Below are 27,684 nucleotides of genomic sequence, written 5' to 3'. Positions count from 1 at the left end.
GGGCCACATCGGTGGGCTTTGAAAGTCAAACTATGTAATATCCACTGGCTAATCCTTTTAAACACTATTCCAGAGAGACAACACAGCAATAGAAAGACATCCCGCATTGTTGTTATCCCAGATTCAAACATGACCATACTTGAGGTCAATTCTTGTGTTACTACATTTTACAGAGGAATAATTAATTCTTAAGCAACACAAAAAATGTATAGAAAACTCTACCAAATGAGCATTTAATAAGATCACTTAAAGTACATTCAGTTAAACATTGTTACACTGTGACAAACCAGAGTGGTTCTGAGGACTACAGACACAAATTAAATAAATAACTGAGGAAAACATAAATAAGTCAGTAAAAATAAATTAATAAAAAACAAGGTATGAGAAGATTTCTAAATGAGGAGTGCACTTAACACTTTAACAATACTAATTTGTAGTTCTAAAAATACAACAGATACAACTTAAAATCAGTTGCTAAAGCGACTGGAAGAAACAGCTGCTTTTAATAGTTAGAATAGTATTAGTACTTTGTGTTTTTATATTTTACCTAGAAGAGGATAGAGATAGTCCATTCATGTTTTCAAGTGAGGTACTTAACAATAGTAAGTGTATTAACTAAAGAGGGTCCCAGTCAGCTCGGCCCCTTTGTTGAGAAACCGTCTGGGGGACCAACACTGAAGGCTATCAACGCCTGCAGATGGCGGATTATGCAGATTATGATTGTAACAATAGCATGTCATTTACTGTGGTCACAAGAAGGCACTTTTATGAACAAGAGTTTCCAGAGGAAGAAAGAGACTCAACGGACTGAAGGAGAGAGGGGAGGAACTTCTGAGTTCACTTGAGAGGGATCCCAAGTTACCTGGTGGTACAGATGTGTAAACTGTGAGCCAATGCACATCATTTCTTATTACATGACACAAACACATGGTCTACAGGATATGTCATGGATGTATGTCAAAGTCAAGTTGACTCATAGACCTCAACAGTTAATCAGCGCACTGCAGGCCAAAGCACATGCATGTGTTAAGAACCCCAAATGGTGCAAAAATGAAGGGCTCTCTGATAGCAAAGTAATACTCACACTTACAACAACATTAGTGCTTGGGTCGTACCTTCTTAAAATTGGCTTAATAAATAGTACAGTTGACCTGGTCTGTAGTGGTTGATAGCCTAGCTCTTATTCTGGTCCTCTGGCAGGTTCCTCAACAAAGGGGCTGAGCTGACCAGCTTCCTCTGTGGGTAATACATTTACTGTACTAATGACAAGTACCTCAAACAACCTCACTTCAAAAAAACAACAACCATCCTTTGAAGATAAAGTGATAATCTTTGCTGATTATTATTACTTACTCAAGCAACCATGACATACTTTAAATAATAGGAATATGTGAGATGAGAGAAATGAAAGATGCATTATCTTTCAAAGCAAGTTTCCAAACTTAATGCCACACGAAAGATGGCAGAAGCACTTGGCATGTTTTGGTTTGTAAGAGTTATCGCAGGAGTTAAGTATGAATTAACTGAATACTTGTGACATCGTGTGTCAAGATATGGTTCTTTGGTCAGTATATCAGAATTGTAGTTTATTCATGAGTGTGTTCAATTGAGCAGTGATGCATATTGATGCATTACTGTATTATAAATACCTTGAACAGGATAACTAAGACACAATATAACTTTATCAATTAGGACACTGTGGTATGGCGTATTTAATATCTGCTTAAAGTATCCTGGATGTATGAATACAGAGCTGGTCATGACTGGGACATGAAGATTCACATCACACATTCATTTAAGTAACACCATCACTGGTATATAAGTTATAATCAGGATTACTGTGTGTGAGAACATGCCCAGGCTGTGTTTGCAGATAGAGGTAGCTTCCCAAAACTAAACACAAATACATTGACAAAGATAGCATCTTCTTACACAAAGCTACTGTATATTTCTATAACCTTCCTAATTCTCCTTTTAAGTTTCTTGTGTAGCATGTTAACCCAAGGCAGCTAAGACTTAACATAGACAAAATGACAACACACACAACAGCGGGCTACGTCTCAGGAGAGTACAGTTAGGACTACAGTTCCCTTGGTTTTCTTTAGGATGTCCACGGCCTCAGCGTGAGTCACACCTTCCAGGCAGTGTCCGTTCACAGCAATGATCTGATCTCCACGTTTTAGCCTGCCGTCCTCTATGGCGGCCCCCTGCAGAGTGCACAGACAGGTTTATCAGCATGTGCAAGTGAGAGATTGTAAACAACATTATCAGAACAGTGAGAGATGCAGACAAAAAAGCCCAAGGAAGTTTAACAACTGATTACTCTGAAATAAATGTCTTCCCAACTGTTACACTGTTCAAAATGTTGTAATATTATAGGTGATAAGTTGTGTTCTTCAGTGATGACTTATTTAAGAATTCTAAATGCTGAAAGGTTGTACAGTTGTGCTCATAAGTTTACATACCCTGGCAGAATTTGTGATTTTTTTTGGCCATTTTTCAGAGAATATGAATGATAAGAGAAAAACTTTTTTTTCACTCATGGTTAGTGGTTGGGTGAAGCAAAATTTTTATCAAACAACTGTATTTAATCTTTTTATATCATAATGACAACAGAAACTACTCAAGAAACCATAAATTCTGCCAGGGCATGTAAACTTATGAGCAGAACTGTATATTTTGAATTTACATCATATTCACACTCTAATACGCCATAACAAAACAGTGTTTTTGCTTTGCTTTGTCTCCCTTGAGGAAGTTCTCTCACCTTGTTGAAGATGGTTTTAATGTAGATGGGCAGGTCTCCTTGTGGGCTGCCGAACCCTCCGACAATGCTGAAGCCCAGGCCTGACGCGCCCCTCTCCAGAGTTATGGTCTTATACATGCGAGCGCTTTGGGCAAAAAAGGAAGAGCTATTCAGGTGAGACACTGGGCATGCTGTCATACTGCATAAGTGTTGAAATTCCTGTTATGTTTGTATGTGTGTAATCTCACCAGGACAGAAACAAAGGCAAGGACAGAGAAGGGACTGTGTAATTTGCTGTGTGGTTAACTATGAGGCATTCCAGAATTACAACGAGGTTGTGCTTTCAGAAACCTGAACACAGTATGAATAACACAGTTTCTCAACCTTAGGGTTGTGCTAGCCACCTGTTTTGTATAAAGGGTTGAAAGACGTGAGTCTGATTATGATGTGTCCTTTATTTTTGTAATATTTTGAGGGGGCTTTTTGCCTTTATTTGATAGAAAAGTGCATGCATCAAAAACTGCCAGGACAAGGACCAGAGCAACGAGGACCGTAGCCTCTGAACAAGGAACACTCACTGCACCAACTGAACTAAACCAGTGCCCCATTTATGATGTCTCTTGAATGCAAAGTGATATATAAATAGGAATACTTATTTATGTAGTTGTTATTTCCACTATCAAACTGAGTAAGATGTCATTTAAAAAAATGTTGGAACAGCTTTTTTGAATGTATCTTTGTCATTCTTTGGATGAGCTGCCCAAACACAAATGTGTAATTTTCTCAATTACATTAAAACGGCTCATTCAGCACACATTAACAGAAAGGTGGAGGAAGCAAAAGAGGGGCAGAATGGATTTTTTTGCCAGGGACACATATTTCTGTTAGAGAACCATTATAAAGTCGATTTTGCATAATATATGACCTTTAAACAAAGAAATTAGTCTAAGGTAACTTTGGCAGAAAAAAATAAATTGAAAACATAGCAAAGCACACACACACACACACACACACACACACACACACACACACACACACACACAATTCTGCAGCTCATTTTGGACAAATACCCAGGTTTCCCAATGCTACTCACACAGCGACTGCACTTCCTCATTACTGGGGGGACCAGAGTCTGCCTTTCTCCTGATTCAGTGAATAAGCCAGGAGAGAAACAGATAGAACAACAGCAGGAGACTGTCAGGAAACTGATTCTTACCACAGATTGTTTTGGGAGCAGGGCAGGCTGCTAGGCTGGCCTGATGACCGGGCATGCACATCATTGTGGTCCTTTGTGCTCCACCCATCAGAACCTGCTGCCACCTTTAGATACACACAAACAGAAACACAAACAAAAATATTTTAATTGTGGAAAAAACAAAACACATTTTGGAACCCCTGATGACCTTAGTTAGCCGTGAATTGTTTGCATGATAATCTGATGTCCTACTCTTGTTGTAACATTGTTATGTTTGTCCAAATTTTAACAGAGAAAAAATATTCTAACCAACTCTGTTTTTTTCCCACACAATATACAACCCAGACCAGCTGGCATCCAGCTCCTAATGAAACAGTTTTGTGTCTTCAAGCTAAAATCTTTCTAGAGGCTCATCAAAATGAAGACAAATAATGTAAAGTCAGTTTCAGACACACTATTGTTTCAAAACCATAGTGTAGCTTTCAAAAGGGTTCCAGTTGTTATACGTTGTTAAAAAGGTCATATTAAAGTCGTATGCATAACATTACATTGAGTGAAAAGTAATAGAGAGAAAGAGGAGGAGGCCGGAAATAGTGATTACCACCTCACTCTGACAACGCTGAATAAGAAACTTGCTGACTGTTAAAGTAAGTTAATGTCTCACAGGCACTTAAGATTAACTGCAGCTTCTCTCACTGTGACATTACCTGCAGAGTGATGGTTCCAGTGGCGTTCTTCAGCAGAACTCCAGCCTGGACATGACTCATTCCCTCGGTGGACACATCATTGATACTGAGGATCCTGTTTCCTGTCTGGTTGACACACACAGACTAACTTTTACTGCTATTTTTGTGAAGACATTTAGTTGACTTACAAAACTGTTTCCATGTACACCTTAGCTAAGACTGAATCATATTCAGGGTTCCCACTCTTTTCCAGAGATCATTTTCCAGGACATTTCCAGGACATTTTCAGTGATGATCAAGCTGATATGACAGTCTAAATTCAGTTCCTAATTTAGTTCCTAAATAGTCTAATATGTTCCTCTCAGTGGAAGTCTACATTGAAAGACATGTAGTCTATGGCTATCAATGAAATCATCTCTTACATACTTAAAAAATATGTCAAATTGATAATAGAATAATGCAACCACAGATGTACAGCACTTCACTTTATTAGTGCAACCAAGTAACAATGATGGGCAACATCTCAGCTTTCTCTTTTCTCAAAAAATATAAAATGAGCTAAGAAAAAAACAAAAGAGCCTGCAAAGGAATCAGGAAGCTGCCTTACTGATATAAATAAATAATAATAATGACAAGACGATCAGTGCATTAATGACCTAGATAGAACTGAATGACAAAAATGGCCACAAATGTTTCTCAACTCAACTCAAACTCAAAATATACCTGCTTAATCATGATATTCATCCTGCTAAGTGGTCGATATTAAACAAAGCAAATGTCACGTTTTTTATTTGAGTTACCGTAAACTCTGAAAAAATTGCACCGGTGTAAAGGCGCACTCTGTATTTGAAGGTCTCTCAGAGATTAAAAAAAATGTAAACTGTCTTCCTGCATTGCGATGTCTATTATGATCAGCGATGTCTACAACGTGGAGTTTCTGTGCAGCTGCGTCGCTCTTTTTGTTCCGTTTGTTTTCACTTTCCAGAGTTTGCGCTCCTACTAGCTAGAGCAGGGGTTCTCAAACTTTTTGGAGCCAGGGACCCCTTACAGGTGAGAAAAATATCCAAGGCCCCCTCATAATTGCAACACAGATTAAGCACATTAGTGATGTGTCATGATCAAAAGCTGCGGCTCTTAGAGACGATGCTTTATAGTGAACCAGAAGAGCCGGCTCGCATCAAGTGAGAGACGGCTCCCAGTTTTTCCTTTCTTAGCTCTCACAGTGCTCAGCCCAAGCTCTGCTCACAGCAGAACTTTGTTGTGATTGGTCAGCTTGGCAGCCATGCAGCCAATCACATGTGAGGATATAGGATACAGGTAATGGAGGGGAGGCTGTGTATCCTGGCTTCATCTGTTCCTTCAGAGAGAGTCTTCTTAAAGACTGGGCAAATACTCACTGAGAGGAGAAATCGGATCAGCCCATCCAAGCTAAGGCATCAGATTTTTCTCAATGCCAACCTGAGGACATTAATAATGTTTGCTCAAGTTTGGTTCAGGTTCTGTTTGCTTGAGTTTGGTTCTGGTTCTGGTTCTGGTTCTGTTTGCTCGAGTTTGGTTCTGGTTCTGTTTACTTGAGTTGGTTCTGTTTCCGTTTGCTTGAGTATGGTTCTGGTTCTGTTTGCTTGAGTTGGTTCTGTTTCTGTTTGCTGGAGTTGGTTCTGTTTCCGTTTGCTTGAGTTTGGTTCTGGTTTTGTTTGCTTGAGTTGGATCTGGTTCTGTTTGCTTGAGTTTGTTCTGGTTCTGTTTGCTTGAGTTTGGTTCTGGTTTTGGTTCTGTTTGCTTGAGTTCGGTTCTGGATTGGTTCGATTCTGGTACGGTTCTGGTTTGGTTCTGTTCGGGTTCAGTTCTGGTTCAGTTTTGGTTCGGTTCTGTTCAGGTTCGGTTCTGGTTCGGTTTTGGTTCTGTTCTGGTTTGCTTCAGTTCTGGTTCGGTTCTGGTTCAGTTCTGGTACGGTTCTGGTTCAGTTCTAGTTCAGGTCTGGTTGGGTTCTGGTTGGGGTCTGGTTGGGTTCTGGTTGAGTTTGGTTCTAGTTCTGTTTGCTTGAGTTTGGTTCTAGTTCTGTTTGCATGAGTTTGGTTCTGGTTCTGTTTAGTTAAGTTCTGGTTCTAACCCTAACCCTAATCCTAAATCTAGCCCTAACCCTAAACCTCATCCTAAACCTAACCCTAATCCTATCCCTAACCCTAACCCTAATCCTAACCCTAACCCTAATCACAACCCTAACCCTAATCACAACCCTAACCCTTATAATAACCCTAACCCTAACCCTAATAACAAACCCTAAACCTAACACTAATCACATCCCTAACCTTATCCTAACCCTAACCTTAATCCTAACCCTAATCATAACCTTAAACCTAACCCTAACCCTTATCCTAACCCTAAGCATAACTCTAACCCTTATCCTAACCCTAAGCATAACTCTAACCCTTATCCTAACCCTAACCCTTATCCTAACCCTAACCCTAATCCTAATCACAACCCTAACCCTAACCCTAATCACAACCCTAACCCTAGCCCTAACCCTAGCCCTAACCCTAATCATAACCCTTACCCTAGGATCAGGGTGAGAATGGTTTGGTAACAGAATAAATGCACAAAATTGGGCAATTACAAGGCTTCTCATAAAAAACACCCTACGTAAAAGGGTTAGGGTTAGCTAGGCTGGTTCAGTTCTGGTTCAGTTCTGGTTTGGTTCGGTTCTGGTTCGGTTCTGCTTCAGTTCTGGTTCGGTTATGGTTCAGGTCTGGTTTGGTTCTGGCTGCTCTGGTTTGGTTCTAGTTCTGTTTGCATGAGTTTGGTTCTGGTTCAGTTTGCTCAAGTTTGGTTCTGGTTCGGTTCTGGTTCTGGTCGGGTTCTGGTTCGGTTCTGGTTCGGTTCGGGTTTGGTTCTGGTTCGGTTCTGGTTCGGTTCTGGTTCAGTTCTGGTTCGGTTCTGGTTCGGTTCGGTTCTGGTTCGGTTCTGGTTCAGTTCTAGTACGGTTCTGGTTCGGTTCTGGTTCAGGTCTGGTTCGGTTCTGGTTGGGTTTGCTTAAGTTTGGTTCTGGTTCTGTTTGCTTAAATTAAGTTCTGGTTCTAACCCTAACCCTAATCCTAACCCTAATCCTAACCCTAATCGTAACCCTAATCACAACCCTAACCTTAACCATAATCACAACCCTAATCTTAACCCTAATCACAACCCTAACCTTAACCCTAACCACAACCCTAACCCTAACCCAAATCACAATCCTAACCTTAACCCTAATCACAACCCTAACCCTAACCCTATTCACAACCCTAACCTTAACCCTAATCACAACCCTAATCTTAACCCTTATCACAACCCTAACCCTAACCTAATCAGAACCCTAACCCTAATCACAACCCTAACCCTAATCACAACCCTAACCCTAACTCTAATCACAACCCTAATCCTAAACCTAATCACAACCCTAACCTTAACCCTTATCACAACCATAATCCTAACCCTAACCCTAACCCTTATCACGACCCTAACCGTAACCTAATCACAACCCTAACCCTAACCTAATCACAACCCTAACCCTAACCCTAATCACAACCCTAACCCTAATCACAACCCCAACCCTAACCCTAATCACAACCCTAATCCTAACCCTAATCACAACCCTAACCTTGACCCTAACCCTAACCCTAACCCTTATCCTAACCCTAAGCATAACTCTAACCCTTATCCTAACCCTAAGCATAACCCTAACCCTAATCCTAACCCTAACCCTATCCCTAATCACAACCCTAACCCAACCCTAATCACAACCCTAACCCTAGCCCTAACCCTAGCCCTAACCCTAGCCCTAACCCTAATCATAACCCTTACCCTAGGATCAGGGTGAGAATGGTTTGGTAACAGAATAAATGCACAAAATTGGGCAATTACAAGGCTTCTCATAAAAAACACCCTACGTAAAAGGGTTAGGGTTAGCTAGGCTGGTTCAGTTCTGGTTCAGTTCTGGTTCGGTTCGGTTCTGGTTCGGTTCTGCTTCAGTTCTGGTACGGTTCTTGTTCGGTTATGGTTCGGTTATGGTTCAGGTCTGGTTTGGTTCTGGCTGCTCTGGTTTGGTTCTAGTTCTGTTTGCATGAGTTTGGTTCTGGTTCAGTTTGCTCAAGTTCGGTTCTGGTCCGGTTCTGGTTCTGGTCGGGCTCTGGTTCGGTTCTGGTTCGGTTCGGGTTTGGTTTGGTTCTGGTTTGGTTCTGGTTCGGTTCTGGTTCAGTTCTGGTTCGGTTCTGGTTCGGTTCGGTTCTGGTCCGGTTCTGGTTCAGTTCTAGTTCATTTCTGGTTCGGTTCTGGTTCAGGTCTGGTTCGGTTCTGGTTGGGTTTGCTTAAGTTTGGTTCTGGTTCTGTTTGCTTAAATTAAGTTCTGGTTCTAACCCTAACCCTAATCCTAACCCTAATCCTAACCCTAATCGTAACCCTAATCACAACCCTAACCTTAACCATAATCACAACCCTAATCTTAACCCTAATCACAACCCTAACCTTAACCCTAACCACAACCCTAACCCTAACCCTATTCACAACCCTAACCTTAACCCTAATCACAACCCTAATCTTAACCCTTATCACAACCCTAACCCTAACCTAATCAGAACCCCAACCCTAATCACAACCCTAACCCTAATCACAACCCTAACCCTAACTCTAATCACAACCCTAATCCTAAACCTAATCACAACCCTAACCTTAACCCTTATCACAACCATAATCCTAACCCTAACCCTAACCCTTATCACGACCCTAACCCTAACCTAATCACAACCCTAACCCTAACCTAATCACAACCCTAACCCTAACCCTAATCACAACCCTAACCCTAATCACAACCCCAACCCTAACCCTAATCACAACCCTAATCCTAACCCTAATCACAACCCTAACCTTGACCCTAATCACAAACCTAACACTTATCACAACCCTAACCTTAACCCTAATCACAACCCTAATCTTAACCCTTATCACAACCCTAACCCTAACCCTAATCACAACCCTAACCCTAACCCTAATCAAAACCCCAACCCTAACCCTAATCACAACCCTAACCCTAATCACAACCTTAACCCTAATCACAACCCTAACCCTAACCCTAATCACAACCCTAACCCTAATCATAACCCTAACCCTAATCACAACCTTAACCTTCACCCTAATCACAACCCTAACCCTAACCCTAATCACAACCCTAACCCTAATTATAACCCTAACCCTAACCCTAACCCTAATCACAACCCTAACCCTAATCACAACCTTAACCTTAACCCTAATCACAACCCTAACCCTAATCACAACCCTAACCCTAACCCTAACCCTAATCACAACCCTAACCCTAATCACAACCTTAACCCTAATCAAAACCCTAATCCTAACCCTAACCCTAATCATAACCCTAACCCTAACCCTAATCACAACCCTAACCCTAACCCTAATCACAACCCTAACCCTAACCCTAATCACAACCCTAATCGTAACCCTTATCACAACCCTAACCCTAACCTAATCAGAACCCTAACCCTAACCCTAATCACAACCCTAACCCTAACCCTAATCGCAACCCTAATCCTAGCCCTAATCCTAACCCTTACCCTAATCACAACCCTAATCCTAACCCTAATCATAACCCTAACTTTAACCCTAATCACAACCCTAATCCCAACCCAAACCCTAACCCTTATCACGACCCTAACCCTAACCTAATCAGAACCCTAACCCTAACCCTAATCACAACCCTAACCCTAATCACAACCCTAACCCTAACCCTAATCACAACCCTAATCCTAACCCTAATCACAACCCTTACCTTAACCCTAATCCTAACCCTAATCCTAACCCTAACCCTAATCACAACCCTAATCCTAACCCTAATCACAACCCTAATCCTAACCCTAATCCTAACCCTAACCCTAATCACAACCCTAATCCTAACCCTAATCCTAACCCTAACCCTAATCATAACCCTAACCTTAACCCTAATCACAACCCTAATCCTAACCCTAATCCTAAACCTAACCCTAAGCACAACCCTAACCCTAACCCTAATCACAACCCTAACCCTAATCACAACCCTAATCCTAACCCTAATCACAACCCTAACATTAACCCTAATCACAACTCTAACCCTAACCCTAATCACAACCCTAACCTTAACCCTAATCATACTCACTGAGAGGAGAAATCGGATGAGCCCATCCAAGCTAAGACATCAGATTTTTCTCAATGCCAACCTGAGGACATTAATAATGTTTGCTCCAGTTTGGTTCTGGTTCTGTACGCTTGAGTTTGGTTCTGGTTCTGTTTGCTTGTGTTTGGTTCTGGTTCTGTTTACTTGAGTTTGGTGCTGGTTCTGTTTGCTTGATTTTGGTACTGGGTCATGTTCTGTTTGCATGAGTTTGGTTCTGGTTCTGGTTCTGTTTACTTGAGTTCGGTTCAGGTTCGGATCGGTTCGGTAATGGTTCGGTTCTGGTTCTGGTTCGGTTCTGGTTCGGTTCGGGTTTGGTTCTGGTTCAGTTCTGGTTCGGTTCTGGCTCGGTTCTGGTTCGGTTCGGGTTTGGTTCTTTTTCAGTTCTGTTTCGGTTCTGGTTCGGTTAAGTTCTGGTTCAGCTCTGGTTCGGTTCTGGTTCGGTTCTGGTTCAGGTCTGGTTCGGTTCTGGTTGAGTTTGGTTAAGTTTGGTTCTGGTTCTGTTTGCTTGAGATTTGTTCTAGTTCTGCATGAGTTTGGTTCTGGTTCTGGTTCTTTTTGCTCGAGTTCGGTTATGGTTCGGTTATGGTTCTGGTCCGGTTCTGGTTCGGTTCTGGTTCGGTTCGGGTTTGGTTCTGGTTCAGTTCTGGTTAGGTTCGGTTCTGGTTCGGTTCTGGTTCGGTTCTGGTTCGGTTCTGGTTCAGTTCTGGTTCGGTTCTGGTTCGGTTCCGGTTCGGTTCTGGTTCAGTTCTGGTACAGTTCTGGTTCGGTTCTGGTTCAGGTCTGGTTCGGTTCTGGTTGGGTTTGCTTAAGTTTGGTTCTGGTTCTGTTTGCCTAAGTTAAGTTCTGGTTCTAACCCTCAACCTTATCCTAACCCTAATCCTAACCCTAATCATAACCCTAACCCTAACCCTAACCCTAATCACAACCTTAACCCTAATCAAAACCCTAAACCTAACCCTAATCATAACCCTAACCCTAATCACAACCCGAACCCTTACCCTAACCCTAATCACAACCCTAACCCTAATCACAACCCAAACCCTAATCAAAACCCTAACCCTAACCCTAATCAGAACCCTAACCCTAACCCTAATCCCAACCCTAACCCTAACCCTAATAATAACCCTAACCCTAATCACAAACCGAACCCTTACCCTAACCCTAATCAAAACCCTAACCCTAACCCTAATCAGAACCCTAACCCTAACCCTAATCACAACCCTCACCCTTACCCTAACCCTAATCACAACACTAACCCTTATCAAAACCCTACCCCTAACCCTAATCACAACCCTAACCCTAATCACAACCTTAACCCTAATCAAAACCCTAACTCTAACCCTAATCATAACCCTAACCCTTACCCTAACCCTAATCACAACCTTAACCCTAATCAAAACCCTAACCCTAACCCTAATTCCAACCCTCAACCTTACCCTAACCCTAATTCCAACCCTCAACTTTACCCTAACCCTAATAACAACCTTAACCCTTACCCTAACCCTAATCACAACCCTAACCCTAATCACAACCCTAACCCTAATCAAAACCCTAACCCTAATGACAACCCTAACCCTAACCCTAATGACAACCCTAACCCTAATCACAACCTTAACCCTAATCAAAACCCTAACCCTAACCCTAATCATAACCCTAACCCTAACCCTAATCACAACCCTAACCCTAATCACAACCTTAACCCTAATCAAAACCCTAACCCTAACCCTAATCATAACCCTAACCTTAACCCTAATCACAACCCTCACCCTTACCCTAACCCTAATAACAACCCTAACCCTTACCCTAACCCCAATAACAACCCTAACCCTTACCCTAACCCTAATCACAACCCTAACCCTAATCACAACCTTAACCCTTACCCTAACCCTAATCACAACACTAACCCTAATCAAAACCCTACCCCTAACCCTAATCACAACCCTAACCCTAATCACAACCTTAACCCTAATCAAAACCCTAACCCTAACCCTAATCATAACCCTAACCCTTACCCTAACCCTAATCACAACCTTAACCCTAATCAAAACCCTAACCCTAACCCTAATTCCAACCCTCAACCTTACCCTAACCCTAATTCCAACCCTCAACCTTACCCTAACCCTAATAACAACCTTAACCCTTACCCTAACCCTAATCACAACCCTTACCCTAATCACAACCCTAACCCTAATCAAAACCCTAACCCTAATGACAACCCTAACCCTAACCCTAATGACAACCCTAACCCTAATCACAACCTTAACCCTAATCAAAACCCTAACCCTAACCCTAATCATAACCCTAACCCTAACCCTAATCACAACCCTAACCCTAATCACAACCTTAACCCTAATCAAAACCCTAACCCTAACCCTAATCATAACCCTAACCTTAACCCTAATCACAACCCTCACCCTTACCCTAACCCTAATAACAACCCTAACCCTTACCCTAACCCTAATAACAACCCTAACCCTTACCCTAACCCTAATAACAACCCTAACCCTTACCCTAACCCTAATCACAACCCTAACCCTAATCACAACCTTAACCCTAATCAAAACCCTAACCCTAATCATAACCCTAACCTTAACCCTAATAACAACCCTAACCCTTACCCTAACCCTAATCACAACCCTAATCCTAGCCCTAATCCTAACCCTAACCCTAATCATAACCCTAACCTTAACCCTAATCACAACCCTAATCCTAACCCTAACCCTAACCCTTATCACGACCCTAACCCTAACCTAATCAGAACCCTAACCCTAACCCTAATCACAACCCTAACCCTAATCACAACCTTAACCCTAATCACAACCCTAACCCTAATCACAACCCTAACCCTAATCATAACCCTAACCCTAATCACAACCTTAACCTTAACCCTAATCACAACCCTAACCCTAACCCTAATCACAACCCTAATCCTAACCCTAATCACAACCCTAATCCTAACCCTAATCCTAACCCTAATCATAACCCTAACCCTAACCACAACCCTAACCCTAATCACAACCCTAACCCTAATCACAACCCTAATCCTAACCCTAATCACAACCCTTACCTTGACCCTAATCACAAACCTAACCCTAATCACAACCCTAACCTTAACCCTAATCACAACCCTAATCTTAACCCTTATCACAACCCTAACCCTAACCCTAATCACAACCCTAACCCTAACCCTAATCAAAACCCCAACCCTAACCCTAATCACAACCCTAACCCTAATCACAACCTTAACCCTAATCACAACCCTAACCCTAATCACAACCCTAACCCTAATCATAACCCTAACCCTAATCACAACCTTAACCTTAACCCTAATCACAACCCTAACCCTTACCCTAATCACAACCCTAACCCTAATTATAACCCTAACCCTAATCACAACCCTAACCCTAACCCTAATCACAACCCTAACCCTAATCACAACCCTAACCTTAACCCTAATCACAACCCTAATCTTAACCCTTATCACAACCCTAACCCTAATCAAAACCCCAACCCTAACCCTAATCACAACCCTTACCCTAATCACAACCTTAACCCTAATCACAACCCTAACCCTAACCCTAATCACAACCCTTACCCTAATCATAACCCTAACCCTAATCACAACCTTAACCTTAACCCTAATCACAACCCTAACCCTAACCCTAATCACAACCCTAACTCTAATTATAACCCTAACCCTAACCCTAATCACAACCCTAACCCTAACCCTAATCACAACCCTAACCCTAATCACAACCTTAACCCTAATCAAAAACCTAATCCTAACCCTAACCCTAATCATAACCCTAACCTTAATCACAACCCTAACCCTAACCCTAATCACAACCCTAACCCTAACCCTAATCACAACCCTAATCGTAACCCTTATCACAACCCTAACCTTAACCTAATCAGAACCCTAACCCTAATCACAACCCTAACCCTAACCCTAATCACAACCCTAATCCTAACCCTAATCACAACCCTTACCTTAACCCTAATCACAACCCTCATCCTAACCCTAATCCTAACCCTAACCCTAATCACAACCCTAATCCTAACCCTAATCACAACCCTAATCCTAACCCTAATCCTAACCCTAATCACAACCCTAATCCTAACCCTAATCCTAACCCTAACCCTAATCATAACCCTAACCTTAACCCTAATCACAACCCTAATCCTAACCCTAATCCTAACCCTAATCACAACCCTAATCCTAACCCTAATCCTAACCCTAACCCTAATCATAACCCTAACCTTAACCCTAATCACAACCCTAATCCTAACCCTAATCCTAAACCTAACCCTAAGCACAACCCTAACCCTAACCCTAATCACAACCCTAACCCTAACCCTAATCACAACCCTAATTCTAACCCTAATCACAACCCTAACATTAACCCTAATCACAACTCTAACCCTAACCCTAATCACAACCCTAACCTTAACCCTAATCATACTCACTGAGAGGAGAAATCGGATGAGCCCATCCAAGCTAAGGCATCAGATTTTTCTCAATGGCAACCAGAGGACATTGATAATGTTTGCTCCAGTTTGGTTCTGGTTCTGTATGCTTGAGTTTGGTTCTTGTTCTGTTTGCTTGTGTTTGGTTCTGGTTCTGTTTACTTGAGTTTGGTGCTGGTTCTGTTTGCTTGATTTTGGTACTGGTTCATGTTCTGTTTGCATGAGTTTGGTTCTGGTTCTGGTTCTGTTTGCTCGAGTTCGGTTCAGGTTCGGATCGGTTCGGATCGGTTCGGATCGGTTCGGATCGGTAATGGTTCGGTTCTGGTTCTGGTTCGGTTCGGGTTTGGTTCTGGTTCAGTTCTGGTTCGGTTCTGGCTCGGTTCTGGTTCGGTTCGGGTTTGGTTCTTTTTCAGTTCTGGTTCGGTTCTGGTTCGGTTCGGTTCTGGTTCGGTTCTGGTTCAGCTCTGGTTCGGTTCTGGTTCAGTTCTGGTTCGGTTCTGGTTCGGTTCTGGTTCAGGTCTGGTTCGGTTCTGGTTGAGTTTGCTTAAGTTTGGTTCTGGTTCTGTTTGCTTGAGTTTTGTTCTAGTTCTGCATGAGTTCTATTCTGGTTCTGATTCTGTTTGCTCGAGTTCGGTTCTGGTTCGGTTATGGTTCTGGTCCGGTTCTGGTTCGGTTCTGGTTCTGGTTCGGTTCGGGTTTGGTTCTGGTTCAGTTCTGGTTAGGTTCGGTTCTGGTTCGGTTCTGGTTCTGGTTTGGTTCTGGTTCAGTTCTGGTTCGGTTCTGGTTCGGTTCGGTTCTGGTTCGGTTCTGGTTCAGTTCTGGTACAGTTCTGGTTAGGTTCTGGTTCAGGTCTGGTTCGGTTCTGGTTGGGTTTGCTTAAGTTTGGTTCTGGTTCTGTTTGCCTAAGTTAAGTTCTGGTTCTAACCCTCACTCTTATCCTAACCCTAATCCTAACCCTAATCATAACCCTAACCCTAACCCTAATCACAACCTTAACCCTAATCAAAACCCTAACCCTAACCCTAATCATAACCCTAACCCTAACCCTAATCACAACCCTAACCCTTACCCTAACCCTAATAACAACCCTAACCCTAACCCTAATCATAACCCTAACCTTAACCCTAATCACAATCCTCACCCTTACCCTAACTCTAATAACAACCCTAACCCTTACCCTAACCCTAATCACAACCTTAACCCTAATCACAACCTTAACCCTAATCAAAACCCTAACCCTTATCATAACCCTAACCTTAACCCTAATCACAACCCTCACCCTTACCCTAACCCTAATAACAACCCTAACCCTTACCCTAACCCTAATCACAACCCTTACCCTAATCAAAACCCTAACCCTAACCCAAATCAAAACCCTAACCCTAACCCTAATCACAACCCTAACCCTAACCCTAATCACAACCCTAACCCTAATCACAACCTTAACCCTAATCACAACCCTAATCCTAACCCTAACCCTTATCACAACCCTAACCCTAACCCTAATCACAACCCTAACCCTATACACAACCCTATCCTTAACCCTAATCACAACCCTAACCCTAACCCTAATCACAACCCTAACCTTAACCCTAATCACAACCTTAACCATAATCACAACCTTAACCCTAACCCTATCCCTGATCACAACCCTTACCCTAACCCTAATTACAACCCTAACCCTAACTCTCATCACAACCCTAACTCTAATCACAACCCTAACCCTAATCCTAACCCTAACCTTAGGATCAGGGTGATAATGGTTTTGTACAGAATAAATACACAAAATTGGGAAATTATAAGGCTTCTCATAAAAACACCCTACGTAAAAGGGTTTTGAACACAAACCATTAGTTTTTGCAAAGTTACGGTAAAACATACGGCTACAAAAGATCCCAAAATTAAGAGCCGTTCGGGAGTCGAAAGAGCCGGCTCTTCTTTTGGAGCCGAGTCGAAAAAGCCGTCTCTTCTTTGGGAGCCGAGTCCAAAGAGCTGGCTCTCCTTTGGGAGCCGAGTCCAAAGTGCCGGCTCTCTGAAAAGAGCCAAACTTCCCATCACTAAAGCACATGCTTACTACCATTTGCACTCTTAGTTGCCCTTGGAACTATTTGTATTGTAAAACGTATCAATGTAAATACTTCAGACATGTACCATAGTGATAAACACATAACACTTCAATTTGAATCAAGTAAATACCACTTGTATACTTTAAAACAGAGGGTCATTTCATTCCTTGTGGACTCAGCATGACAGCATTTATACTTCAAGTAATTGATCTTAAACGCTTTCAGAAAATTAACAGAAGCAAGACTCACATATCCCTTCGAGCCACCAAATGGTATCATTACAATGGTGTATGCTGTTTTGTAATGACACAGCACAATTTTATAATTTATTAGAAATTTATTCAAATTATTTCACGGACCCCCACGCTATGGTTCGCGGACCCCCAGGGGTCCCAGGACCCCACTTTGAGAACAACTGAGCTAGAGTAGGGTAATTGAGGTCTCAGCCTGCAGAGAAAGTTGTGACGCACAGACCCCCAAGCTCTCTGTCCGACTCCGCTGGTCACACTATAACTTAAATATAAGACTCTTTGAATCAAAAGAGCACTCTACAAGGTTAATGTACCATAAAACTAGACAATACCCCCTTTTTCTGTGAATACATGATTATGACCAAGTGAAGGAGAAAAGATGTGAAAAAAGTTGTGCAGTGTCGGTCTTTTCCAGCACAGGGTGCACTCAACTTTCAATGAATGGGGATGTGTTTTGTTAATCGGGTCAGGTCGCACACAGCCTTGTTGGAATAATTTTCCAGGACTATATGTGATTTTCCAGGACATTTTACTTTTTCTCCCATTTTCCAGGTGTTTTCCAGTACTGGAAAACTGGTCAACTGTTTTACAGGTTTTCCAGGACCCGTGGGAACCCTGATATTTCACCCAAACTACTACTAAACCTTGAATAACACGTTTCCCTTTCTAGGTATTTTATATAACAATCCTTTCTTTTTGATTTGATCTGGCTTTTTGGAAGTCTAATTATGCTAATCTACAAGTGGAAAGGCCTATACTGTATGTGTTCCAGATTCTGCATCACCGTACCACACATTTTGTGCTTAGTCTACGATGACGTTTAAGGTGTCATTTTTCTTTATAATTCTGATGGATTGAGTGGGCTGAGCTATCCCATGGAAAGAACCCAAACAACACAAGCCTTGACGTCACATTGGTTTATCCTTATGAATATGAATATACCATAATGATTGTGCAGATTAAGCTTTTTTTTTTTAACACAATCATTTTTCAAATTCTAAATCTAAAACAAATTATTCTATGAAAATAAATGATTAACCTCATCAAGATTGACTTTTTGCCCTCAGACGGGAGGTTGAGTCCTTGTAATTTAATGACTTTAACTTTTCCTCACATTTATTAATAAACACAGCATACAGGCACATAAATACCGACTCTACTCACCTGCAATTGCTGTGTTTTGGCAGCTAGTCCATTGGTATCCATGGCAGCAATAAAAAGAGGTATGTTGTCATGGGGACTACCCACTCCGCCTGCTACACTGATGCCCAGAGAGTCGAATGGACCCTGCGGGAATACAACACAGACACATTGTAGACATATTAGACGATATCGCAGGTTATCAATGGATGACAGGATCTGCACATGACATAAATACCCAAGAGTACGAGTGACTGGGGTCTCATCATGTAAGGAGATTTTATTTATCTCTTACTTTTAGGTTGTCAATAGAGGTACAGAACAAAGGCACTAAGGAATTTCATAAAATATCAAACACATCAGAGTACTGGAAGTCACTTTCTTCAAAAGTCTATTGTTATTATTTTTTCAAACATTTGTGCCTTACCTTTCTTATTGTCACTTTTTTGATCCCAGAGTGTTCTACAAATGCTGTGGGAGGGGGAGAACATATATTTACATAACAAGCTAAAGATGTAACTCAAGTCAAGATTAAAGACCCATTTTTAAATATTTCAACAAACTTACAACACTCCTGATCACGAGCCAACTCACAGTAGCTTCCAGCTCTGTTATTTGTCTCCCTCTGGTGGCCAAGAGAAGCATCGCATCCACTCGAGGGGGTCAGGGTGGAACAGTCAGAGTCTTCGCTCTGGATAAAACACAACTTAAAGTACTCCTAAGTTCAAAAAGTACTTTTGTTAAGAGTAGCTGCTGACAGTACAAAGTATCAAAATGATGGAGCTGATGATATAAAGTAAAAATGATACATTTCTTGATAAAAGCGTTCTTTAATGGCATTTCACAGCTAGACACAGAGAACCATGGAAATCAGCTTACCTGGCTCCGCTGTGAGCACTGCAGACCGGCTTTGAAACGAGCCACCTCCAGGTGGACTGCCCCGCTGCAGCTCTGAGAGCACAGTGACACGTCTCATATTAACAGAGTCCATTAAAGTTTGAATAAATTATTTGAACAAATAAGGCTGAACATGTCAAACCTGTAGTAGTTTCTGTGCATGTTCCTGCGATGCCGCACGGACATCCTCTCCATTGATTGACAGAATCTGGTCACCTAGCAACAACCTGCCATCTGAATCCGCTACACCTCCTCTGATGATATCCGACACAAAGATTCCTGTGTCATTACTGTTGGAAGAAAACAGAGATTTGTCTTCTCCACGCTTGTAGAAGGAATTATGTGACCAGCGTATGTTAGCTTGATGGTTTGCAAAATCATACTCAAATGTGAAAATCTGCCCAAAAAAAGTCTATGGAAATCATTTTGTCCATGTTTTCATTGACCTGGACCTCCAACCTTTATGGAACTCAGGAGGAAGCAAAAGAGTAATGTCACTATGCAGTAATTTCACTTGTGTCTTTTACATATTTTTTTACATTAATGGTAGCTGTTGCTTTAACTTCTAACTCGAAGAAGATCTCACAGTTCAGGAGCACTCTCCTCTTCTGATATAACTAAAGTAAGTTTTAAGTAAGTCATCTCTACAGATGTGTTTACATTTCACATTTATCTTACACCTTTGATTCTACAGCACCATTAATAATTTTCTGTTTCCAATAGAAGTTTTAGAAGCTCAAAAATAGCTGCCTCACTTATTCAGAAAAAAAAAACTACTTAAAAAAAATGAAATGTCGTTTTGAAATGCATGAAAGAAAATGATACCATCTGAAAATGCATCAAAAAGCACTAGAACTTCCACCCCACGGTTATAAGTCTCTACAAACCTCTCAACTTTGTGATAACTACTGCACCTTTATCTCTCTCTCTAAGAAGTAGGCCTGACAGTGTCTGACAATTCTTCAAAAATGGATGATGCCGCAAAGAGGAAACTCATTCTGAAATGTGAATGCCTCACACACATAATAAAAAACCCTGCAGCTCCGAATATCTGTTAAACCACAACAGCTTCAGGGCTGCGAACCAAGGTTAGTGTCACTGATTCACTATTTGACCATATCTGAAATGTAGTCAGACTCTCAGAGGTTTCAAGGTTTAGAGGTATTACACATTGGACCACTTGATTAGCCTTAATTCACCCAATTGGAAATGGACTGTCACATTCTAGCAATACTAGCTTACAAAACGTGAATTTCTACTATCTTGTATAAATTACATTGGTTGGACTTGATGCTGCCAGGCTTGATAAGTTATTTTCATATTTGCAAAAATAGTTAAAATAACGCTGGCTTTTCTAGTTTGTCTTTAAGATTTTGACTATAATTCCCCACATGCTACAGTAACATGTGGGGCCAAAGGCTGTAATTACTTCCGAGTTACTTTGTGATTATACCTCTTCCCCACAGTGGTAAACCCCAGCCCCTCTCCAGGACAAGGCTTGAGCTGCAGGCCAAACACGTCCCACAGGTCCTCCTCCCTGTAGGACTCTTGGTGTCTGAAGACACACAGGCGAACGCGCTGGGTGGTGAGCCGCAGCACCCCAATGGCCTCGTCGTGGGTGGCCTGCCGCAGGTCTATATCATTAACCTGAGTGAAAAGTGGAGAGTCAGTCAAGGGTTAAAAGAAATGTGTAGCAAATGTGTTTGTAAATCACAGAGAGCAGCTGGATTTCACAGTGACTAATGACATGAGTGCTTTATAATGTTTAATGACCTCATTAAGCACTAATGCATTGATCTACAAGCATGTTACTGTTTTGATCTATCCATGTTTTATTGCCTCTTATTGAATTATGTGTGTACTCTCTTGTATATGCTTATCTGGTTGTTTTGTCATTATGTCAGCATCTTATTATCTCGGATTTGTATTTTTAATACGTTATAAAACGTTGTAAAACTTTAAAAGGAGGAAAGTGTAAAATGTGCTGACACTGGTATATCTTAAGTAACAAGTATCTAAACTAATGATAGATTAAATGAAAAAAATATTTTGTAATACTATAAATATGGGGACACATCCGACTTTGAGTACCAAGAAAAGCGCTATATAAATCCTATGAATTATTATTATTATCATATGACCTTGATAAAAAAAGGTACCAGCCTAGGCCTCATTTTTAACTTTAAACACAGTTGCATTTTGGTCATGAGCTCACAAAAACAGTCTGTGGCGCTGGGTTTGGAAAGAAAATGGAACCAAGACAGAGCAACAACACTCACAGTCTTATTTTGTTTTATATATAACTTCAATGGATTCTATATAGTCACAACAGATTCGGATGAATACCCAAACTATGATAGATAATCTTGACTTTTTATAATGTGTGTGTCTCTGTGTACTCCATATACCTCTAGAATCTGGTCTCCAGCCTGCAGTCGTCCATCTCTCTGTGCCGCTCCTCCATCATTGACTTCATGGACTATTACTGCCCCCTGGTGGAGAAATCAGAAAACACTTAATATTACAGAGAACCCAATTCGGCTTAATTTAAACAATATACTACTTAATAAACCCATGAACACAAATATCAAACTTATAACTACTGTCCCCCGTACATCATCACCACTTTTATGATCCAATCTTGTCTAATTTCATGACGTTACTCTTAATTTTTCATTATTTTTATTGTTAAAATACTTGTATGTTTTTCTTTTCACAGGCAATTTTAGCAAAAAGAACTTCATTAACAAAGACAGCCAATGTCCCTTTAGTTGTTAAAATTGAATATCAATGTGTTGCTCTAACCAGTAGAGTGTCATATCCTCCTACGATGCTGAGGCCCAGGCCTACATTTCCTTTGCAGATCTCTATGGTGGTTTCCCTGCCAGCCCCAACTGGGCAGCTCATTGGGTCTGTAGTTGAAGAAGCTGCTCCTTCTGAATGAGATTGCCCAGTTTGAGAAGTCTGCATGTTAGTGAGGGGTGAAGAGGTGGAGGAGGAGGAGGAGACAGGGAGCGTCAGAGAGGACACAGGAGAGAGAGAGTGAGGGTTGGACAGAGATGATGGGAGAGGTAGAGTCGAAGTGGAGGAGGATGAGGAGAGACTCTTGGAGCGGCTGATGGAGAGCTTGACAGTGACCCTGTGTCTGAGGATCAAACTGGACACCTGAATACAGAGAAGACAGGTGAGTCATAAATCATTAAATCAGCGTGACCTTGTCAGAGGAATGAGTGTGTTTGTGTGTGTTTATACCTTGTCCACTGACAGCACTGCCACTGGTTCATCACCCACTGCTATGATTCTGTCTCCAACCTTTATCCTGCCATCCTGCGTGCAGACAGAAACATGAATGAAATGCATGATGAGGGAGTAGTCTACAAGTCTGTGCACCGGAAAGATGAGGGGAATGAGATTAAAAATCAAAGACACCCTCTGGACAAACATCTAAATAAGTTTTGCTCGGGGCCTACATGAAAAATATTAATACATGACAACATCACTTAAAAACACAACAAATAGATTCTGTAGCTTAATCTGGTTTAAATGTTCACAGAAATACTCAGAGACCAGGGCCATTATACCAGGGTTTACAGCTGCCTTTATGGTACAGTAATGTGAGGCTCATTTGTACCTCGTTAGTGTGATTGATTATTGATTGCTTCAGTTACAGTTGAGCCATTGGGGCTTGGTGGATTGAAAAATATGATGAAATTATGTGCAACCTTTGCTGCTGAAATACTGGGACTTTACAAGAACAATATTGAGTGTTTAAAGAATAAGTTTTGACTTTAAAATGGGGATGTTATATTCTAAAGCTCCTGTAAAGAACTTTATATTTGTGTTGATTTTGGCGCCCCTTGTGGACAAAGTGTAACTCTCATCTCTTTACTGATCTTGTCCTGTAAATTGCGAAGAGCTTATTAAAGTAAAATCTCATCCTCTCATCATTCACTGTGAGTTTTTCCTGTGGAAAGTGTAAAAAAGGCTATTTTTGCAGAAGGGGTTAAAAGCTCTGAGAGATAATCAGAAGCTAAGCCTTTTAATGCTCTAAAAGTAATTAAAGTATCTTCAAATCTTGAAAGTAGCTGAAATGCAATAGGGTTGGGCAGTAAAGATGCATATGCCTTCATACAGTTCTAATAATCCATTAATGCAATACAACACTCTGACAGGGGCAATTGTATTTCTGTCAAGTACAATTGAACAGTACTTCTCCTCAAGTTAAACTATGACTGTATATTAATAATAAATGAACAAGTGATGATTCATTCAGGTTTCACTTGGGACTATTTTCCCTATGCAAGTAGACAGATTCATGTTATTGATAAAGATGTGGAGGATGCTAAAGGTGATGTCCCACCTTACTGGCGGTGCCGTGAGGAATTAGGGACCGGACAACCACTCCTTCCTTGGACTCCTCCTCAGCCATGCAGATGCCGAGACCAACATGGTCCTGAAGGAAACATCAGACAACAAAAAAAATAATTCAAAATGTAAAATAAAATAAACAAAAACCTATGTCATGGAAAACTATTGTACTTATATTTAGGTCTTTCCAATATACATTAAAACAAATTTTAACATGAATTTTCATGAAAAACGAGCAAGTTATTCTCATAGAACCTTGATTTTTGAGAATTAAAGAACACCATTGCACTAAATATTGATTTCAATGGTTAGTAATAGAGTTAAACATGAGATTAAAAAAAATGTTTATTGAGATTTTTTGGGGTTTTGACACTTTTGGATAATTTAATATGCTATGGGTCAAATTGACCCAGGAACATTATTGCTGTTACTGAGAAACGAACATAACAGGAGGGTTAATACAGTGTTTTATTCAGGATCTGTATTTGCCATCAAATACTTAGTATGAAGTAAGAATGTCTTCTATGTACTTTTAAATGAAGACTTTTTTGCTACAGTGAGAGTTTGCTTCGACTCTAGTTGCTTGAGTTGTGAAATGCGAGCAGCAGGGGGCCTGACAATAGTTAAAGCCAAGGTATAACACCTGAGGTAGGATGATGTGTTGGATGTCTCTGGATAATCCTCCACACCCCGCAGAGTCTTTTCGGAAGTCCACTGCATCCTCACACTCTGTTGTGGATCCCTGGGTTGTTTGACCTGGAGTTGCTTTATTTCTAGCGAGGAAAACCAAATAATATTAATATATAAATTAAATTAAATAGCTGGAAGATAGCACCAAAAACATCCCTCGGGCTTTTACCTGATAAGAATGATCTTGACCCTAGACGGAGCATTATTGATGATTGTAGAGGCGTTTTGATGACTCCGGCCATACAAGATCTGACCGTTGATCTGGAAGAAAAATCAGGTCATGTTTTGCCTCATTTACTGTTTGAGTGCATTCCATCCATCTCCACATTTTCCATACTTTCTGCCATGTTTCTTCTGACTCCCCTCCCCCTCTTAGCTGCCAGCAGCTTCTCGATTTTCCTCATCATCTCTATTACATGGTTACTTGTTGTAAGAATCCAACCCAGCACCAGCCATCTTTCAAATGGTAATTTGTCTTATAAATCTCCTGTGCTGGTACTCGACGCTGTCTACTCATCCATGCCTCCTACCCACAACCCACTGCTCTCTTTATGCTGCTCTCAATTTTGACTCTGATATTTTGTCTCTCTCTAGGATTGCATTCCTTCCTACCCACTAAAAAAAAACCTCTACCATCTGTTAATCTCCCCCTTACCTCCAGAAGCTCGTCTCCAACCCATATCCTCCCGTCTAAACCAGCAGGTCCTTGAGGATCTATGTCCGACACATAGACACCCATGCGGGCCCTGGAACTCTCCTTGTTCCCTGTGAGGCTGATTCCCAGGCTGTGTGCTGCAGGGTCTTTCTCCAGCTCAATCATATGGAGCTTCCCAGACAGGCTGCCATACCGCTGAAGCATCTTTTCTAGGAGAGGCAGAGATAACCAACAAGAGGCTGTTAGGAGGAAGACATGATGGGTACGTCAGAAAAAAAAGTGTGGAATGCTACATGTAATGACTGACACTTCATGTGGAGAGGAGGCATTACAGCCCAGAGGAGCTCTGTGTGAGTGTGTGTTGCTGCAATTTGTCTGGGAGGGATGATGTCAGTCATGTTGAGAGAAAGGTGACAGATGTCTGTGTATTTGTATATAGCACATACTGTATATAGAATGAATGGACTTGTGAAAGCTTGAGCCGAGAGAAGAGCTTGGTGTGGGCATTTTGTGTGTGTGCCCATGTGTTCTATCATTAAAAAAAGATGACGAAACTGTATATCTGTGCTTGTGTGGGTTTCTGAGTGCTTGGTAATTAATCGATGTGTCCATGCCTGTATGCTTGTCTGTGTGCTTTTGCATATGAGCACAAATATTTGCATGACTCAAATTAGCATGTGTAAATAAGAACGGTTTGCATAGCCTCTCTTAAAGGTATCCTATGGGGTTTTTGACCTTTGGTAGCACAATTGATTCATTTATTTATGAGAGATTTTCTTCTCTTTTTATGCATGCATGTGCACATGTGCACATCTACACATGTAAATGAATGGATTAGGGTTACATTTGTACTACAGTTTTAATGGAAAAAATCAGAACTCTTGAACTATTAAAGTTATGCATACCCTTGATTGTGGCTTTCCAAAAACATATCAAAGTCTGGGTCAACTTTGAATTAGAATGGCATGAAAATCACTTGCTCTTATGGCTTTTGGGGACTTTCAGTAGCAGACCATTTAACACTGTTCCTGGTTGTGATCATTCAAAGAGTAATTTTGAATGTGTTTGAGACCCTGACATTTTTATTCCAGGATTACAGCTGTGGCTTTTTGTAATGGATTTATAAAGAATTAAGTCTTTCTGGGCCAGAGGACGCCACATGACTTGCACTGTTTGAAAGTGGACCCTACATTTCTTTCTCAAAACACTCTGTGTGACCTCTCCCTTACACACTTCTACTCTATTTGCAGGCTTGTGTTCAGGGTCTGCCACTGATGCTGGCTTACTGACAATGTGCAATGCTGTTTATCATTTATTATGGTAGATGCTCAGTAAATTAAAGCTCTGTGTTGTAACCCACAAAAACATAAACTGCTTTGATCAAGATAGATAATACAATCATGGAAATCAGTCTGAAAATGTAAAAAATAATTAGGATCTAATAGACCCCTTCAACCACATGTTTGTTTGATTATTATGTGTTGTATTACTACAATTAGAGTACATACAAAAAGTATGCAGATTACAGATTGAGAACAATCAGGCGTCTATCACAAAAGGAATTGCCACCAAAGATGACGAGGAATTATTCTGGAGTGACTTTTATGAGAATGCTAAATGGTTATTTATGTGAACTGCTTATTATTTATGTGACCATGGTTATAGAAAGTTCCTGTTTCAGCAGGAGTTAAGCAAGTTTGTAAAACTTGCTACTGAATCTGATCCCTCCACCTTGACAAAGGATGCTTCATTCAGCTGTGGGTGCGACTTCAAACAAAGTTCACTCCATAGTGGAGTGGGAAGCAGGGAGGCACAGATTGGAGAATGCTCCTGTATAAGTGTTGTACACAGCTCCTTTTGCTGGGGGCTTCGCAGGATCCTTGTATATGTCTGTTTGACATCTTTATGGTGCAGACTTACTCCTGCCAGTGTTGTCCTCGTCTTCAGCAGCAGCCGTGTTTGGTGTTGTGACCGTTATGGGGCTTCTCCGATGCTTTCTATCTGATGTCGGAGAAGATACCTTTGGGAGAAGTATTGCATTATTGAACAGGCAGAGTTGGAGATGCCTCAAGGGTCCTTCAGGCATTAGTTGGACTACCCCTGAGGCTTGTTCACTGTGCTTGATGTAGCAGTAGGAAAGCTGACGAACAGGATGAATTAATGAACACAGATTTAATGCTGGCTAAAAATAACATGAAAGATGACCAGAATCATGCATTATTTTGTAAACCAACTTACAAGTGCAAGGAAAAATAACATCAAACGAATGTGCTGTCTATTTAGAGACTTAGGCATCTCCACCAAAGAGAAAAACAAAGGGTTTAAACAAA

At 41.2% G+C, this 27,684-nt stretch overlaps 1 protein-coding gene across 1 annotated transcript in view; it reads right to left on the bottom strand.

The window, feature by feature from the left end:
* Nucleotides 1–219: 219 nt before the first annotated feature.
* si:dkey-92j12.5 (multiple PDZ domain protein) overlaps nt 220–27,684 on the bottom strand; it is a 57,324-nt gene continuing 29,859 nt past the window's right edge. Inside the window, exons 28-45 of the mRNA XM_034687695.1 lie at nt 27,275–27,374; nt 25,355–25,563; nt 24,869–24,960; nt 24,653–24,782; nt 24,002–24,094; nt 22,894–22,968; nt 22,447–22,806; nt 22,050–22,133; nt 21,095–21,288; nt 19,784–19,931; nt 19,624–19,695; nt 19,312–19,435; nt 19,172–19,215; nt 18,769–18,891; nt 4,649–4,753; nt 3,963–4,066; nt 2,768–2,891; nt 220–2,207 (exon numbers count right to left, since the gene is read on the bottom strand). Coding sequence (XP_034543586.1) covers nt 2,061–2,207; nt 2,768–2,891; nt 3,963–4,066; nt 4,649–4,753; nt 18,769–18,891; nt 19,172–19,215; nt 19,312–19,435; nt 19,624–19,695; nt 19,784–19,931; nt 21,095–21,288; nt 22,050–22,133; nt 22,447–22,806; nt 22,894–22,968; nt 24,002–24,094; nt 24,653–24,782; nt 24,869–24,960; nt 25,355–25,563; nt 27,275–27,374 — 2,328 coding nt within the window. The 3' untranslated portion in view covers nt 220–2,060. The remainder of the gene's footprint in view (nt 2,208–2,767; nt 2,892–3,962; nt 4,067–4,648; nt 4,754–18,768; nt 18,892–19,171; nt 19,216–19,311; nt 19,436–19,623; nt 19,696–19,783; nt 19,932–21,094; nt 21,289–22,049; nt 22,134–22,446; nt 22,807–22,893; nt 22,969–24,001; nt 24,095–24,652; nt 24,783–24,868; nt 24,961–25,354; nt 25,564–27,274; nt 27,375–27,684) is intronic.

The sequence above is a fragment of the Notolabrus celidotus genome, chromosome 7, assembly GCF_009762535.1.
Source record: "Notolabrus celidotus isolate fNotCel1 chromosome 7, fNotCel1.pri, whole genome shotgun sequence".
NCBI classification, from domain to species: domain Eukaryota; kingdom Metazoa; phylum Chordata; class Actinopteri; order Labriformes; family Labridae; genus Notolabrus; species Notolabrus celidotus.
This window is presented reverse-complemented; position numbering and strand designations above follow the sequence as displayed.